Genomic DNA, 16,651 nt, shown 5'->3' on the forward strand with positions numbered 1-16,651 from the left:
AGCTTAGAGGGAACATTGCTCTGGACCATTCACTCACCTTCTCTCTCTCTCTCTCTCTCTCTCTCTCTTAGCCAATCTGCCTCACAGGGTTGTTGCGCAGACAGGATGAAGGCAGAACTATGTCTGCAACCCAAAGCAGCTTGGAAGAAAGGCAGCATTAAAAAGGTCAGAGGAAAATCAGGGAAGCAAGAAATCAAAGCCCATTCGGATGCCACCCTGCATTGTACATTCACTTGCAAAGCGTAGTAACATAGAGCTACAAGGTACTTCAAAGGTCCAACCCCCTGCACAACACAGGAAATTCACAACTACCTCCCTCCCCTACACCCCCCCCCCCCCCCAGTGACCTCTGCTCTATGGCCAGAGGAAAGCAAAACAAAACCAAAAAAACTCCAGGATCTCTGAACCAATCTGGCCTGGAGGAAAATCCCTTCCTGGCCCCAAAGTGATGACTGGCATTATCTTGGGGATGCAAGGCCCTCATGAGCCAAGCACTGACTCCTCCCATCCTGCCCTCCCTCTCACAATCTGCTGTCAGATGGCCATCTAGCCTTTGCTTAAAAAACAGCCAAAGAAGGAGAGCCCACCATCTCCCAAGGAAGCCCACTGAGGAACCGCTCCGTCAAGAAGTTCTTCTGATGTTTAGCTGAGAACTCTTTCGATTTCATTTCAGCCTGCTGCCTCTAGTCCAACCTTCTGAGGCAACAGAAAACACTCTGTCCTCTATATGACAGCCCTTGAAATACTTGAAGATGGCAATCGTATCACCTCTTAGTCGTTTCCCCTCCAGGCTAAAGGTATCCAGTTCCTTTAGCTTTTCCCCAATAGGTCTCCAGACCTCTCACCGTGAGGTGAAAGAAATTCACCTGTTTCAGTTGGCAGGTAAGAACTGACAAAGCTCATCTAGACATCACAGCCTGCTGGTGTTGCCCCAGAGAAGACGTAGTGGAAGCCTGATACCTATTAAAAATCCCACCAATATGCACTGCCGCAAAGCCTGAAGGAAACAGCAGAGGTCCTCACCTGAGGTCAGAGAGAGAAGAGAGAAAGCTTCATCTGGGTTTCCTCAGCAGCCGGTAGCCTCCCTGGATGCTCTTCTGCCCACTAAAGGGTATGAAGACAGTGAACCGCACGTCAAAATAAACACTGCTAGCAACAATAGGAAAAACACATGGCCTTTCTCTTTCCAAAGCAAACCATGTCTTCCTGTAAGGTAGGCCAGTAATACTGCCTCCATATTCCAGACAGAAGGTTGAGAATGAGAGAGAGAGAGAGAGAGACAGAGAGGCAGACAGAGACCTGCCTAAGGCCATGGAACTGGACAAGACTCGAACCCAGAGCCTTCCTGATTCATAACTCTCAGACTTTGCATCTGGACACAAAAGTGGGTCGCAGATGGGTGAACTCGGAAGTGGCAGCTCTGGGAGGTGTGATGGCAAATTTGGGCTTCCCTTACATGCAAAATGGCCGTGAAAGACAACCCAGTTCACACTATATATTTCAAAATACTAAAAATGACACAGACAACATAAACTCATACCATGTTAATTAATGGTGAGATACTTGCATTTTTTGTTCAAAAAAATCTCCATCCCGCCTTGTCTCCCTAGACTCGAAGGGGCTGAAGTGGGTTCTAAGCTACGAGAAGTTATGGTTGATTAGAGTGGGTCTTTCCAGGACCAGACAACACCTCGTTATTTCTGCTACAACAGACTAACATGGCTGCCCTTCAGGGCTTAACAGGCCAGTGGATCTGAAAGGCAACGTCCATTTAGAAGTGGGCCCAGCTTCAAAGAGTTTGAGAACTGCTCTTTCGCTAGGCGCCCGCACAGAAACTGTGACAAAACCACTTTCAAACATCCCTGTCCCTGCCTGCTTGTATAGCGAAGACAGTGCCGAGCATCTTTGCACCTTTGTCCGAGAAACTTACGCTGCTAACACCATCTGTGACAGACAAGTTATGTCCTGCCTCTCCCTAAGAGTGACCAATGGGAGCTGACGGACTGCTAGGGAGAAATGGCTGAAAAATGGCACTTGGGAGATGGCAGAGGGTTAAATAGAGAAGGGTATGTCTGACTGAGGGAAGCTGAGGTGAAGAGCAGCTTAAAGCTAAATGGACTGAAAAAAAAATCAATTTTTAACAAAAGATCCCAAATGAGATAATAGGGGAACAGTTCAAATGTTCAATGGAAAAAAAACATTGTAACCCTTACCTTACATTTTTCAGTATTATGCTCAACCCACAAATAAAAGTGAACTGCTTATTTGCCTAACCCTGTGGGCTATGGGTCTCTGGGAAAGAAACACCCCACACAAACACACCAGTTAAGTTTGCGGTCTATACATAATTTAGGATATGAACAATTTCTGGCAGCATGAGCTTGAGACCTCAACCCCAACGAGGTATGCGAGGAGGAATTATTTTAAAGGGGGCTGTCTGCTACCCTGTCTGCTAACGTCTCTGAGAGTGAGAGGACCTGAAAAGTGAAATGGTCATGGCGCCCTACGTATTTCTTCAAAAGGCAAGAAGGGTAGTGCTGTGAATGCCTGACCTACTTGGAACCCTGAAGCAAAGAGAAAGAGAGAGAGACAGAGAGAGAGAGACACACACACAGAGAAAGAGAGAGACAAAGAGGTTGTGGTGGGTGATAAGCACTGTAAGCAGGTGGAGAAGGGGTGTCACACCGTCTCGTGGCGAGATGAAACTGAAGCAGAGATGGGGGTGGGGAGGAAGAGAGAGTTCACACAAGCTGGAATAGTCACCGTTGCTCCACATTTACCAATTAGAGAACCGAGGCAGAAAATGACTTTGCTTGATCCAGCAAAATTTCAATTTGAGGGAGAGGTGAAACAATCTTCCAGGTAAAACACTCTGGTTTGCTTTACAAAAGAAAACCTGCTATTTTTAGAGATCAACAGAGAAGACGGCACTTTCAGCCTCAAGCAGTGCAATCCTAGGCAGAATTAAACCCTTCTAAATCCATTGACTTCAATGGGCTTTAGAAGGGTGCAGCTTGGTTTAGGACTGCACAGCGGGGGCAGGTAAAGATACGCGTTTGTTAGCCCAATTTCTGCTTGGGAATTTAAAGTAGAAAAGCAAGTTTTAAAAATCCCTCGATTGCTATATCAAGACTAGTTGAAGATTCTGCCCCATCTCTTCCGGGATTGAAATGGGAGTGAATTCTTGCCGGGCCTGTTCATAAGAACATAAGAGAAGCCATGTTAGATCAGGCCAATGGCCCATCCAGTCCAACATTCTGTGTCACACAGCGGCCAAATATATATATATATATATATATATATATATATATATATATATATATACACACACACACACACTGTGGCTAATAGCCACTGATGGACCTCTGCTCCATATTTTTATCTAACCCCTTCTTGAAGGTGGCTATGCTTGTGGACGCCACCACCTCCTGTGGCAGTGAATTCCACATGTTAATCACCCTTTGGGTGAAGAAGTACTTCCTTTTATCCGTTTTAACCTGTCTGCTCAGCAATTTCATCGAATGCCCACAAGTTCTTGTATTGTGAGAAAGGGAGAAAAGTACTTCTTTCTCTACTTTCTCCATCCCATGCATTATCTTGTAAACTTCTATCATGTCACCCCTCAGTCGACGTTTCTCCAAGCTAAAGAGCCCTAAGCGTTTCAACCTTTCTTCATAGGGAAGGTGTTCCAGCCCTTTAATCATTCTAGTTGCCCTTCTCTGGACTTTCTCCAATGCTATAATATCCTTTTTGAGGTGCGGCGACCAGAATTGCACACAGTACTCCAAATGAGACCGCACCATCGATTTATACAGAGGCATTATGATACTGGCTGATTTGTTTTCAATTCCCTTCCTAATAATTCCCAGCGTGGCGTTGGCCTCTGCTCATGGCAAAATCCAGTTCAGTCATTTTACTTGATGGGTTTGCCTCTGGCAAATTCTTACAGAGGACAACAGGAGCCATGTGACATTGTAAAGATTAACACATTTGCTGGGAGAGAAGGACTGGGCGTTATTTTCCACCGGAGGCCTGTCGAAGTGGATTTCTGGCTCAGGGGAAGTGGTGATTTTGAAGGCACTATGCTATTAAAATATTATCAAAGATTTCAGGTTTTCACGGCTGGTGACATCATTAGGGTTTGTAGACTCTTTCGGGCTCAAGTGGCGTGTTCTACTGGAGAAAGTTTTCCTTCCGGACGTTTCGTTCTCAGCTGCGGAGAACATCCTCAGCGGCGTTGCAGCCGGAGCAGGCGCTCTGACCTTCTTGGCTGCTGTGCATTGAGTGGGGCCAGGGCTGCTGGAGAGCTGCTATTTCTAGGCTGGAGGGGGTGTGGTGAAAGGGCAATAGGTTTGTGGGTGTGCCCATTGTTTGGTGGGGCTTCCTGGAAGGGTAGTGATAAGGAAACTGGCTGTTGAATGTGACCATTGTTCTGTGTTAATTGCTGGGAAGGTTGGAAGGGGTTTGAAGATAAGGAAGATGGTTGTTGACTGTGCTGATTGTTCTGTGGAATTTTAAAATATTAGTAAAAGTTAACTTTCCCAATCGCTGAAGTCGTTGCGATGGTAAGCTTACCTCTGAGGGGCTGCTTTCCTGGGGACTGCAACCAGGAGCATCGGGGAGCAGGTAGTTGCGTTCCAGGTCGGCTAACATCTGCCGGGACTCTGCCAGTAGTTTTTGAAGTTTACTTGTGGGTGAGCAGGAATCCTACAAGGTTACCAGAACAGGTTCAGAGACTGCAGGAAAAGGTCCAGTGCCATCAGAGACCACAGGGGAAGGGTACGAGCTCACACCATAAATCTCCAGGCTGCATGAAGATGCTTTGGAAAGGCAGGCAATGGTAGAATTGGGAGCCAGTGGGGTTAGGAAAACATTGCCAACCTCCGAGGGGGGGGGGGGCTGGAGATCTCCCAGAATGCCAACTGTTTGTGTTGTGTTTATACACACACTGTGGCTAATAGCCACTGATGGACCTCTGCTCCATATTTTTATCTAAACCCCTCTTGAAGGTGGCCATGCTTGTGGCCGCCACCACCTCCTGTGGCAGTGAATTCCACATGTTAATCACCCTTTGGGTGAAGAAGTACTTCCTTTTATCCGTTTTAACCTGTCTGCTCAGCAATTTCATCGAATGCCCACGAGTTCTTGTATTGTGAGAAAGGGAGAAAAGTACTTCTTTCTCTGCTTTCTCCATCCCATGCATTATCTTGTAAACCTCTATCATGTCACCCCGCAGTCGACGTTTCTCCAAGCTAAAGAGTCCCAAGCGTTTCAACCTTTCTTCATAGGAAAAGTGTTCCAGCCCTTTAATCATTCTAGTTGCCGTTTTCTGGACTTTCTCCAAAGCTATAATATCCTTTTTGAGGTGCGGTGACCAGAACTGCACACAGTACTCCAAATGAGACCGCACCATCAATTTATACAGGGACATTATGATACTGGCTGATTTGTTTTCAATTCCCTTCCTAATAATTCCCAGCATGGCGTTGGCCTTTTTTATTGCAAACGCACACTGTCTTGACATTTTCAGTGAGTTATCTACCACGACCCCAAGATCTCTCTCTTGGTCAGTCTCTGCCAGTTCACACCCCATCAACTTGGATTTGTAGCTGGGATTCTTGGCCCCAATGTGCATTACTTTGCACTTGGCCAAATGTGCATTACTTTGCACTTGGCCACATTGTGCTTATTTATTATTTATTTAAAACACTTCTGGAGAAAATGGCTACTTTGGAAGGTGGACTGCAAGGCATTATACCCTCCCTTAAACCCCACCCTCCTGGGCTCCACCTTCAAATCTTCGGATCTATCTGAATCTGGAGCTGGCAGCCCTAGATCAGAAATCCAGGCTGGGAAGCAGGGAGGCGTGACTCAGGCCTCAAGACAATCTCAGGACCAACCAGGCCCAGAGCCAGAAAATTTTAGGGGGGGGGGGGAGAGAATAAAATTTTAGGTGGAGGGGCCCGGGGCCCAAAATGGCATCACATACTTTAAAAATAATCTTAAAAGGAGAGTGGCGGCAGCAGCAAGGGTGGCGAGAGCAACGAGGAGAGCGGGGGCGGCAAAAATGGGGCGGCAAGAGCAATGGGGAGGGTGGGGGAGGCAAAAACGGGGCGGGGAGAGCAGAGGAAGCAAAAACGGGCTGCGGGGAGAGCTGGGGAGGCAAAAATGGGTGGTGAGGAAAGCAGGAGAGACAAGAATGCGGGAGAGGCAAAAATGGGTATTAGGGAGTGCGGGAGAGGCAAAAACGGGCGGTGGGGAAAGCGGGAGAGGCAAAAACGGGCGGCGGGGAAAGCGGGAGAGGCAAAAACGGGTGGTGGGGAAAGTGGGAGAGGCAAAAACGGGCGGTGGAGAGAGCGGGAGAGGCAAAAACGGGCACCGGGGAGAGCGGGAGAGGCAAAAACGGGCAGCGGGGAGGGGAGAGGCAAAAACGGGCGGCAGGGAGAGGTGAGGCAGAAATGGGCAGTGGGGGAGGCAAAAACGGGGGAAGCAAGAGCACGGGGAGAAAGGCGGCAGGGAAAGGAGGGGCCATACAAGTGGAAGGGGGGTTTGGATGGAGCAGCTGGCCACCCCCCGGGCTCCCCAGTAGCTACGGACTTGGGACCAACCCCAGATAAGATGACAGGACCAAGCATGGGGGCAGCACAGGATATACAGAAGGATACAGAGCAAACTGTACCGTCACTTGCTCTGTCCTGAAATGGCTGGTCCAGTCAAACTAGAGCTATAGCTAAGGTAAGCCCCAAGACTGCCCTGGAAGCAGTGCCTGGAACAAGAGAGGGCAGCCAAAGGGAGGGGAATAAGGAAAGGCATCGTGCTATGGCTGTGCCCAATGAGATGGGCTGTCTTACAAGGATGGCAGGACAGCAGCATCCACTCACCTCCGGGACTTCGGGCACACTTGCAAGCTTGGAGGGGAGGTCTGGCTCGAGGAGCTTCTCACGCCTCTTGGGCCTACTTGACTTATGCGTCGAAGTCAAAACAGGAGGGCCCAAGTCTGAAAGAGTCAGGACTGCATCATGGCTGCTGCATAACAAATGTAAAAAGATGTGATCTTTTCCAGGAATTTCCTGTATACTTTCTATGAAAAGGTCTAAATCTCCATGCATGGAAACAAAAACAAACAAAAAAGCACCTGACATTGAGGAAAGTTTAAGAAGAATATGGCATAGCAGGGGTGGCCAACAGTAGCTCTCCAGATGTTTTTTTGCCTACAACTCCCATCAGCCCCAGCCATTGGCCATGCTAGCTGGGGCTGATGGGAGTTGTAGGCAAAAAACATCTGGAGAGCTACCGTTAGCCACCCCTGGCATACAATGTTGATGGGGGACATTTCCGTATATAAAAAAACTGGGGAAGGGGATATTACAAATGAGACAATTTTCCTTCAAAGTTCATTCAGTATTGGATTCAAAATAAACCACAGGAATCAATAAAAAACAGAAACATTGAATTTGGATTGAATTAAGCCATATCTAAAACAGTATGGTATGTGATTTTTCTGTAGCTAATTATTTATCGAACCATAGCATTTATTTATTGAGGCATAGTATTGATCTGTAAGAGCCCCGTGGCGCAGAGTGGTAAAGCTGCAGTACTGCAGTCCTAAGCTCTGCTCACGACCTGAGTTCGATCCCCGGCGGAAGCTGCGTTCAGGTAGCCGGCTTGAGGCTACCTGACTCAGCCTTCCATCCTTCCGAGGTCGGTCAAAGGAGTCCCCAGCTTGCTGGGGGGAAAGCGTAGATGACCGGGGAAGCCAATGGCAAACCACCCCGTAAGAAGTCTGCTGTGAAAATATTGTGAAAGCAACATCACCCCAGAGTCGGAAATGACTGGTGCTTGCACAGGGGACTGCCTTGACCTTTTATTAATCTGTAATCTGCCTGATTCACTGTGTTTTGTATTTGTTTATAAATTGCTGGATTGACTGAGATTAAGATCAATCAAATATGTGCTTATCGTGTTAATGTGTTATGTATTTTTTATTAATTTTTGTTTTTAAATAGGCCTAAGTATGAGTCTGACACAGGAGGATGACAGGCAGTCACGACACACAGCCCAAAGGGTAATTCTTTTCAACCCAAGGCCTCCCACTTTAAACTTCAGTTTCAAGTTTCTAGTTTTATTTATTTATTTATTTATTTATTTATTTATTTATTTATTTATTTATTTATTTATATCCCGCCCTTCCCGACAAGTGGCTCAGGGCAGCTCACAGCACAAGATTTCACATAGTAACATTTAAGCATAAAACAGTTAAAATTAATTAATACATTTAAAATTATAAAATATTTAAAATTGTAAGACATTTAAACCATTTAAAACATTAGGGACAGCAACCTCTAATATAACTACACCTGGTTTCCTGTACCAGCTAGTCATAGGCCAGCCGGAAGAGGGTTGTCTTACAGGCCCTGCGGAACTGGGCAAGGTCCCGCAGGGCCCTCACCTCCTCCGGCAGCTGGTTCCACCAGGAGGGGGCCGCAACAGAAAAGGCCTGGTCCCTGGTAGATTTTAATCGGGCTTCTTTTGGCCCGGGGATAACTAGGAGATTTCGAGTTCCCGATCTCAGTACTCTCTGGGGCACCTGTGGGGAGAGACGGTCCTTCAGGTAGGCAGGTCCTAGGCCATATAGGGCTTTAAAGGTAATAACCAGCACCTTGTACCGGACTCGGTAAGCTATTGGCAGCCAGTGCAGATCCCGGAGCCCTGGCCGGATGTGCTCCCTTCTTGGGAGTCCTAACAACAGCCGGGCCGCGGCATTCTGCACTAGCTGCAGCTTTCGGGTTCGGCACAAAGGCCATGTAGAGAGCCTTGCAGTAATCCAACCTCGAGGTGACCATGGCGTGGATCACTGTTGCTAGATAGTTCTCAAGATAGTGGGACCTGGCCCACAACGGAGGAGACTAGAACATTCTCAAGCCCAATCTGCTATGTAACTAGACAAGTCAGGTTGTCATGTCGTGCAAGGAATCCCCTGCCCCGGGCCTGGACTCTGCTGGGTGACCAAAGGTGGCTACTGCAAGCCCTTCTGGGACTCTTGCAAAAATGAAACTCCTGTGCGCAGACATTGGAATCCCTGCACCCCAAAAACAGACGGATGAAGACCCATGAAGATTCACCGAAGGGTGCTGTTCCACCCCTTCACACCACCCCTGAGCCTCGTCCTTCAAGAAAAGGCTCCTTGCCCTGAGGAAAGCACCACATTCTGATCTGGGTAAACCAACCCAATCTGGGTAAGAGCCCCGTGGCGCAGAGTGGTAAAGCTGCAGTACTGCAGTCTGAGTTCTCTGCTCACGACCTGAGTTCGATCCTGGCAGAAGCTGGGTTTTCAGGTAGCCGGCTCGAGGTTGATTCAGCCTTCCATCCTTTTGAGGGAGGTAAAATGTGTACCTAGCTTGCTGGAGGCGGGGGGGCGGGGGAGCGTAGATGACTGGGGAAGGCAATGGCAAACCACCCCGTAAAAAGTCAGCCGTGAAAACGTCAGGATGCGACATCACCCCAGAGTCAGAAACGACTGGTGCTTGCACAGGGTTAGGGCTAGGGTTAACCCTAAGCCAACCCAAGGGCACCAGTTGTCAAATTTAAATGAAAATCTACAGCTGTTCAGTGGCTGAAATGTTCAGCTCTGAGGAAAGCAAAGCGCAAACATTTTTCTAAAACGCACAGTCAAAGTTTGCTTTATTCAGAACAAAATGACTTCTTAGCAACCTTCAAACTGCTGAAAGAGCGGCATGTGTGTTTGTGTGTGCGTTTGCCAGCCAGCACTTTTGTATTGATCCCAAACAATGAATAAAATCCCCCTGCTTGTTCCTGAGAAGCTGACCCTCTCAAGTTTAGCTGCAGTTATTTGCAAGCTTTGTTCGCAGTTTTCTATTGCCTCTATCGCTTCTTTGTTATCAGCTGTTAAGCAAGTTTGACTGTTTCAGGCCTTGGATGTATTCTTCCCTGTCTGAGAAACTAAAAAGGAGGCAACAACCAACAAACTGTTCCAAGGAATCCAGATGAGACCAAACAGGTACAACGATATCAGGTCCCAGCAAGAGTATGCAAGCTTTCAGCCTTCACTGGATTCTTCATGAGCCAGCGTGTGTCTGATGAATAGTTCTGTGAAGTTGGAAAGCTTGCGTCCTCTAAAGCTGGTTCACTAATTCTGAAACGAGATCTAACTTTATGCTTCCTATCTTTCAGGACAGAACACATTTGCCATTTTCTACTGAACTGCTCTAGTTTCTTTTACTTAATGTATCCTGAACTTGAACTGGATCTGGTTGGTACTACCTATGGCCCTCAGCCCTGGCTTCAAAAGAATGCTGCTAGTGTGGTCCCAATTCTGCAAGCTACCACTTATATCCTGGGCCAAATCCGGCTTGCTTTGCTTCATCTGAGTTTCAACAGCCTTTCCAAACCTCCTGTGGCAGTGAATTCCACATGTTAATCACCCTTTGGGTGAAGAAGTACTTCCTTTTATCCGTTTTAACCTGACTGCTCAGCAATTTCATTGAATGCCCACAAGTTCTTGTATTGTGAGAAAGGGAGAAAAGGACTTCTCTCTCTACCCTCTCCATCCCATGCATAATCTTGTAAACCTCTATCATGTCACCCCACAGTTGACGTTTCTCCAAGCTAAAGAGCCCCAAGCGTTTTAACCTTTCTTCATAGGGAAAGTGTTCCAAACCTTAAATCATTCTAGTTGCCCTTTTCTGGACTTTTTCCAGACTTTTTTTTAATAATAGAATTGCCTTTGGTTGTTATAACATCTCTTCTTTGTCATCTTTATGAGAAAAAGACTGTAATCCCTTGATTCCCAATAGTTACCTTTTTAACTCAAGAGATTATATCAAGTAATCTTATGTACCAATCATGCATGTACCACAAACATGTGGAATTCAATGCCACAGGAGGTGGTGGCGACCACAAGCATGGCCACCTTCAAGAGGGGTTTAGATAAAAATATGGAGCAGAGGTCCATCAGTGGCTATTAGCCACAGTGTGTGTGTGTGTTGGACTGGATGGGCCATTGACCTGATCCAACATGGCTTCTCTTACGTTGTAACTTCTGCAAATACTTACATTGTATTCTAATACATTCTTCATTAACCGCTGATTTTGTGCAGCGAAAGTTTGAAATTACTTTGGACACCCCTCTTTGATAAAGAGATTGGAAACGGCGCGGCGAGCTAATAGCCGGCTCCAGGCTCCGTCAGAGGTGGATACTATGGAGTCTTCATGAAATGGACTAATGTACAAATTTGGGCACTTTATTATACAAGCACTTTCTTCTGCACAAAGCACTTTTGTTTGTTGAATTAATTTCTGTAAAATGCTGGATGTGTGCTTAGATGCAACTTGCTATGGAATGTTATTGAATTGACTCACCCAGTTGAGTTTTAAATGAATGCACTGTGTGAAATGCAGATTATTTCAAGATTAACATGTGGAATTCACTGCCACAGGAGGTGGTGGCGGCTACAAGCGTAGCCAGCTTTAAGAGGGGATTGGATAAAAATATGGAGCAGAGGTCCATCAGTGGCTATTAGCCACAGTATATGTGTGTGTGTGTGTGTATGTATATGCGTGTGTGTGTGTGTGTATACACACACACACATACATATATTGGCCACTGTGTGACACAGAGTGTTGGACTGGATGGGCCATTGGCCTGATCCAACATGGCTTCCCTTATGTTCTTATGTGACACAGAGTGTTGGACTGGATGGGCCATTGGCCTGATCCAACATGGCTTCTCTTATGTTCTTATGTGACACAGAGTGTTGGACTGGATGGGCCACTGGCCTGATCCAACATGGCTTCTCTTATGTTCTTATGTGACACAGAGTGTTGGACTGGATGGGCCATTGGCTTGATCCAACATGGCTTCTCTTAGGTTCTTATGTGACACAGAGTGTTGGACTGGATGGGCCATTGGCCTGATCCAACATGGCTTCTCTTAGGTTCTTATGTGACACAGAGTGTCGGACTGGATGGGCCATTGGCCTGATCCAACATGGCTTCTCTTATGTCCTCATGTGACACAGAGTGTTGGACTGGATGGGCCATTGGTCTGATCCAACATGGCTTCGCTTATGTTCTTAAAACCTTTGACATTTACTAATTTTGAATTTGGTTAAATTGTTTTCGTTATTGCATCACGGTTTTTCCCTGCCTTCAACCTTTCCGTGATTCTCCCTTATAGCATTGGACCCACCTGGAGGCTGGCCTCTCTGGCCGGCACAACAGCAGGCTAAACCCCAGTGCTCAGCTCAATCACATGCGAAGGGAGCCAGAGCATCCTCGAGCATGTGCAGAGATCCTGTCCCTCATGACTATGTCAGGACAACCAACACGCCACAGGCGAATGCAAGTCTTCTCTGTAGCAATTCCCCGCGACACACCAGGACTGCGGTCGCAGCTGCCAGCCTGAGCAGGGAATTGCCTGGCGTCTTCCTGCCCGAGAGTCTGCTGATGTGGCAAAAGAGCACTGCATGTGTTACAGCCCAGAGAAGACTTGCTGAAGAGTTATCTAACAACCGGAGCAGAGAAAAGCCTTGGCAGTTATTAGTTGCTGCCCGCCGGCAAACAACAGGGCTGATTTAAAAAAAATAAATAAAACTGGCTGAATGGCCATGTGTTATGTGTGTGGTTGGACTAAGAAGGGGTGTCAAATGAGCAGCCTGGAGGCTGGATCAGGCCCCCGGAGGGTTCCAATCAGGCCTGCGAGTAAATCTGCTTCCTTCTCCCTCTCGTTCTTTCTGTGTCACAGCTTGCTTTGCCAGGATTTTTCAATTGCACGGAAAATACAGAGCAAAGCCTCTATTTTCTCCATTGGCTGAGGTTCCTCTCTTGGGGAGAAAGTGGGAGGGAGGGAGAGCTTGATTTGATCTCTCTCTTGGCTTGACTTCGCGAACGAAGATTTAAGAAGGGTGCAGTAGTCCACGTCTGCTGCAGGCTCGGTGGTTGCTGACAAGACCAATGCGGGACAGGCAGATCCGGCCACAGTGGCTGCAGGGAAAAGTCTGATTTGGGGTTGGTGCTGTAGCAGTGCAATTTGATACTGAACACAATATTGCAAGAGTGCTAATACTGCTAATACTTTAAGCATGTTTTATTGTAAGGTTTTTTTAACCCTTTAATTGCGTGTCCTTTATAAAGTTTATATCTCTGCTACCTGGCATTACGTTTTATGACACGCACGGCCCGGCCTGACAAGATCTCATTTATGTCAGATCCAGCCCTCATGACTTTGATCTAGAGGGATGAGCTTTTAATATAAGCTAGCGTGTAAGTAGCCCCGTGGCGCAGAGTGGTAAGCTGCACTACTGCAGTCCGAGCTCTCTGCTTGTGACCTGAGTTCGATCCCGATGGAAGCTGGGTTTTCATTTAGCCGGCTCAAGATTGACTCAGCCTTCCAATCTTCTGAGATTGGTAAAACGAGTCCCCGGCTTGCTGGGGGGAAAGTGTAGCTGGCTGGCGAAGGCAATGGCAAACTACCCCGTAAAAAGTCTGCAATGAAAACGTCGTCATGTGACGTCACCCCGGAGTCGGAAACGACTGGTGCTTGCACAGGGGACTACCTTTGCCTTTTCTTTTTTCTACTAGTGTCTAAGAACTAGGGTTGCCAGTCCAGGTGGGAGAAATACCTGGAGATTTTGGAGGTGGAGCCTGAGGAGGGGAGAGCCCTCAGCGGAGTACAATGCCATAGAGCAAGGGTGGCCAACAGTAGCTCTCCAGATGTTTTTTTGCCTACAACTCCCATCAGCCCCAGCCATTGGACATGCTGGCAGGGGCTGATGGGAGTTGTAGTGGGGAGGGACGGTGACTCAGTGGTAGAGCATCTGCTTAGTTAGCAGAAGGTCCCAGGTTCAATCCCCGGCATCTCTACTGAAAAAGGGTCCAGGCAAATAGGTGTGAAAAACCTTAGCTTGAGACCCTGGAGAGCCACTGCCAGTCTTAGACAATACTGACTTTGATGGACTGAGGGTCCAATTCAGTATAAGGCAGCTTCATATGTAGGCAAAAAACATCTGGAGAGCTACTGTTGGCCACCCCTGCCATAGAGTCCACCCTTCCAAGCAGCCATTTTCTCCAGCGAAACTGATTTCTGTCATTTCACTGCAATAGGGGAGGGACGGTGGCTCAGTGGTAGAGCATCTGCTTGGGAAGCAGAAGGTCCAAGGTTCAATCCCTGGCATCTCCAAAAATGGGTCCAGGCAAATAGCTGTGAAAAACCTCAGCTTGAGACCCTGGAGAGCCGCTGCCAGTCTGAGAAGACAATACTGACTTTGATGGACCAAAGGTCTGATTCAGTATAAGGCAGCTTCATATGTTCAATAGCAGGAGATCTCCAAGCCCCGCCTGGAGGTTGGCAACCCTACCAGGAATACTTTCCTTAAGCACATATATTTTGAAGGGGGCACTCAGTTTCAAACTACTAGCTGGTTCAATAACAGATTTTGTACAAAGATTTCAGGTTTTCACGGCTGGTAACATCATTAGGGTTTGTAGAATCTTTCAGGCTCAAGTGCCGTGTTCTACTGGAGAAAGTTTTTCTTCCAGATGTTTCGTTCTCAGCTGCGGAGAACATCCTCAGTGGCGTTGCAGCCGGAGCAGGTGCTCTGACCTTCTTGGCTGCTATGCACAGCAGCCAAGAAGGTCAGAGCGCCTGCTCCGGCTGCAACGCCACTGAGGATGTCCTCCGCACCTGAGAACGAAACGTCTGGAAGAAAAACTTTCTCCAGTAGAACACGGCACTTGAGCCCGAAAGATTCTACAAACTCTAAAGATTTTGTACAGTTTATGTTTTTTCTTTATTGGGAGGAGGGCAATTAACAACTTAACTGTAGAATACTTAATCTTGATATAAATAGAAAAATCACCTAACCTTTCTGCCTTGGTGCTTTTAATTCGACAACTAGCCTGGGAATCACTCGCAAGCGCTCCGAGCTGTGTGCCTCCTTCCGCTTTGGCCGGCTTGAAAATCTGCATCCACTCTTGGTCCGTAATGGGCTGGTGCGGCAAGGTTTTGTTCGCAGAGCAGCGACAGGAACCGCCGGGATCCAGTGCTCTTGCCAGACGGGGAGAGGTCTGGGGGCTTTGCCCACCTGGAACCCCAGCGGGATCTGCCCCTGCAGCTTTACAGCACCTGTCAAATTTGTCAGAGAGTTTTGACGTGGGGCTACGGCTCTTTGTGGTCTCCATGAAGGAATCCAAGTCCAGCCAGTGCTCGTGCATCGGCAGAAAGGTGACAGGGTTTCGCTCAGACGCTTGGGCAGATTCCCTCTCGTCCGGCGTCCAGGTGCTGTCTGTCTGCGAATCGGGTCCGCTCTCTACTCTGCCTGCGCTCAAGGAACTGCTCTGTGACTGCTCTTCTCTAGGGAGAGTTTCTAAACAGCCAAATGCCCCTTCCTGAAATGCATCTGAGTTTGTTGTGAGTTGCTCCTTGGAGCCGGAGTCTTGCGCCTGCTGCCTATTCTCAGCTTTGCATATGAGGCAAGGTTGCAAGCTGCTTGGGGGATTGTGCACAAAACATGGGTGTGTCTTCTGAGCGATTTCACTACAGGCCACCTCTCTGTCGCTGCCATTCTTGAGATCTGACAAAACCATCTCTATGCTAGAAGTGGCGGAATAAGGAGCTCATGTTATCAAGACGGCATTCAACAACATACGAAGATAATTATCCCCACAGCAGTCAATCCCTGCGCTATTGCTCCTAGGCAAGATGACACCCCTTCCAGGTTTTATATACCTGCCCAGCCTCCCAACGCTGCCCCATTTGGCAGCTACTGCCTGCATTCTGGTTCTAAAATTAAGCCTCCAAATTTTGTAAATACTTTTAACATCTTTTTTTTTTCTATTATCTTATGAAGAGCCAGTTTGGTCTGGAGAGCCAGTTTCGTTCAGTGGTTAAATGTGCGGACTCTTATCTGGGAGAACTGGGTTTGATTCCCCACTCCTCCAATTGCACCTGCTAGCATGGCTTGGGTCAGCCATAGCCCTGGCAGAGGTTGTCCTTGAAAGGGCAGTTGCTGTGAGAGCCCTCTCCAGCCCCACCCACCTCACAGGGTGTCTGTTGTGGGGGAGGAAGGTAAAGGAGACTGTGAGCCGCTCTGAGACTCTTCGGAGTGGAGGGCGGGATATAAATCCAATATCTTCATCTACCTCACAGGGTGTCTGTTGTGGGGGAGGAAGGTAAAGGAGATTGTGAGCCGCTCTGAGACTCTTCGGAGTGGAGGGCGGGATATAAATTCAATATCTTCTTCTTCTTCTTCTTCTCCCTTATGCAGGCCCCATGAATTACCAGCAATGCTCTACATCAGGGGTCCCCAAACACCGGGCCGTGGACCGGTGCTGGTCCGTGGCTTGTTAGCAACCGGGCCGTGAGTGATATCATTATTTCATTATATATTACAATGTAGTAATAAGATGACAACATTGGATTTATATCCTGCCCTCCATTCCAAATTTCAGAGTCTCAGAGCAGCTCACGATCTCCTTTACCTTTCTCTCCCACAACAGACGCCCTGGGAGGTGGGTGGGGCTGAGAGAGCACTCCCAGAAGCTGCCCTTTCAAGGACAACTCCTGCGAGAGCGATGGCTGACCCAAGGCCATTCCAGCAGCTGCAAGTGGAGGAGTGGGGAATCAAACCCGGTT

General features: G+C 47.8%; 1 protein-coding gene across 1 annotated transcript in view; it reads right to left on the reverse strand.

Annotated features, from left to right (window-relative positions):
* Positions 1-1,029: 1,029 nt before the first annotated feature.
* The window catches only part of CCDC62 (coiled-coil domain containing 62), a 35,948-nt gene continuing 20,326 nt past the window's right edge, over positions 1,030-16,651 (reverse strand). Inside the window, exons 5-9 of the mRNA XM_060249164.1 lie at positions 14,882-15,610; positions 6,852-7,026; positions 5,986-5,988; positions 4,576-4,707; positions 1,030-1,104 (exon numbers count right to left, since the gene is read on the reverse strand). Of these exons, the coding sequence (XP_060105147.1) occupies positions 1,030-1,104; positions 4,576-4,707; positions 5,986-5,988; positions 6,852-7,026; positions 14,882-15,610 (1,114 nt within the window). The remainder of the gene's footprint in view (positions 1,105-4,575; positions 4,708-5,985; positions 5,989-6,851; positions 7,027-14,881; positions 15,611-16,651) is intronic.

Source organism: Heteronotia binoei, chromosome 11, assembly GCF_032191835.1.
Source record: "Heteronotia binoei isolate CCM8104 ecotype False Entrance Well chromosome 11, APGP_CSIRO_Hbin_v1, whole genome shotgun sequence".
Taxonomy (NCBI): Eukaryota; Metazoa; Chordata; class Lepidosauria; order Squamata; family Gekkonidae; genus Heteronotia; species Heteronotia binoei.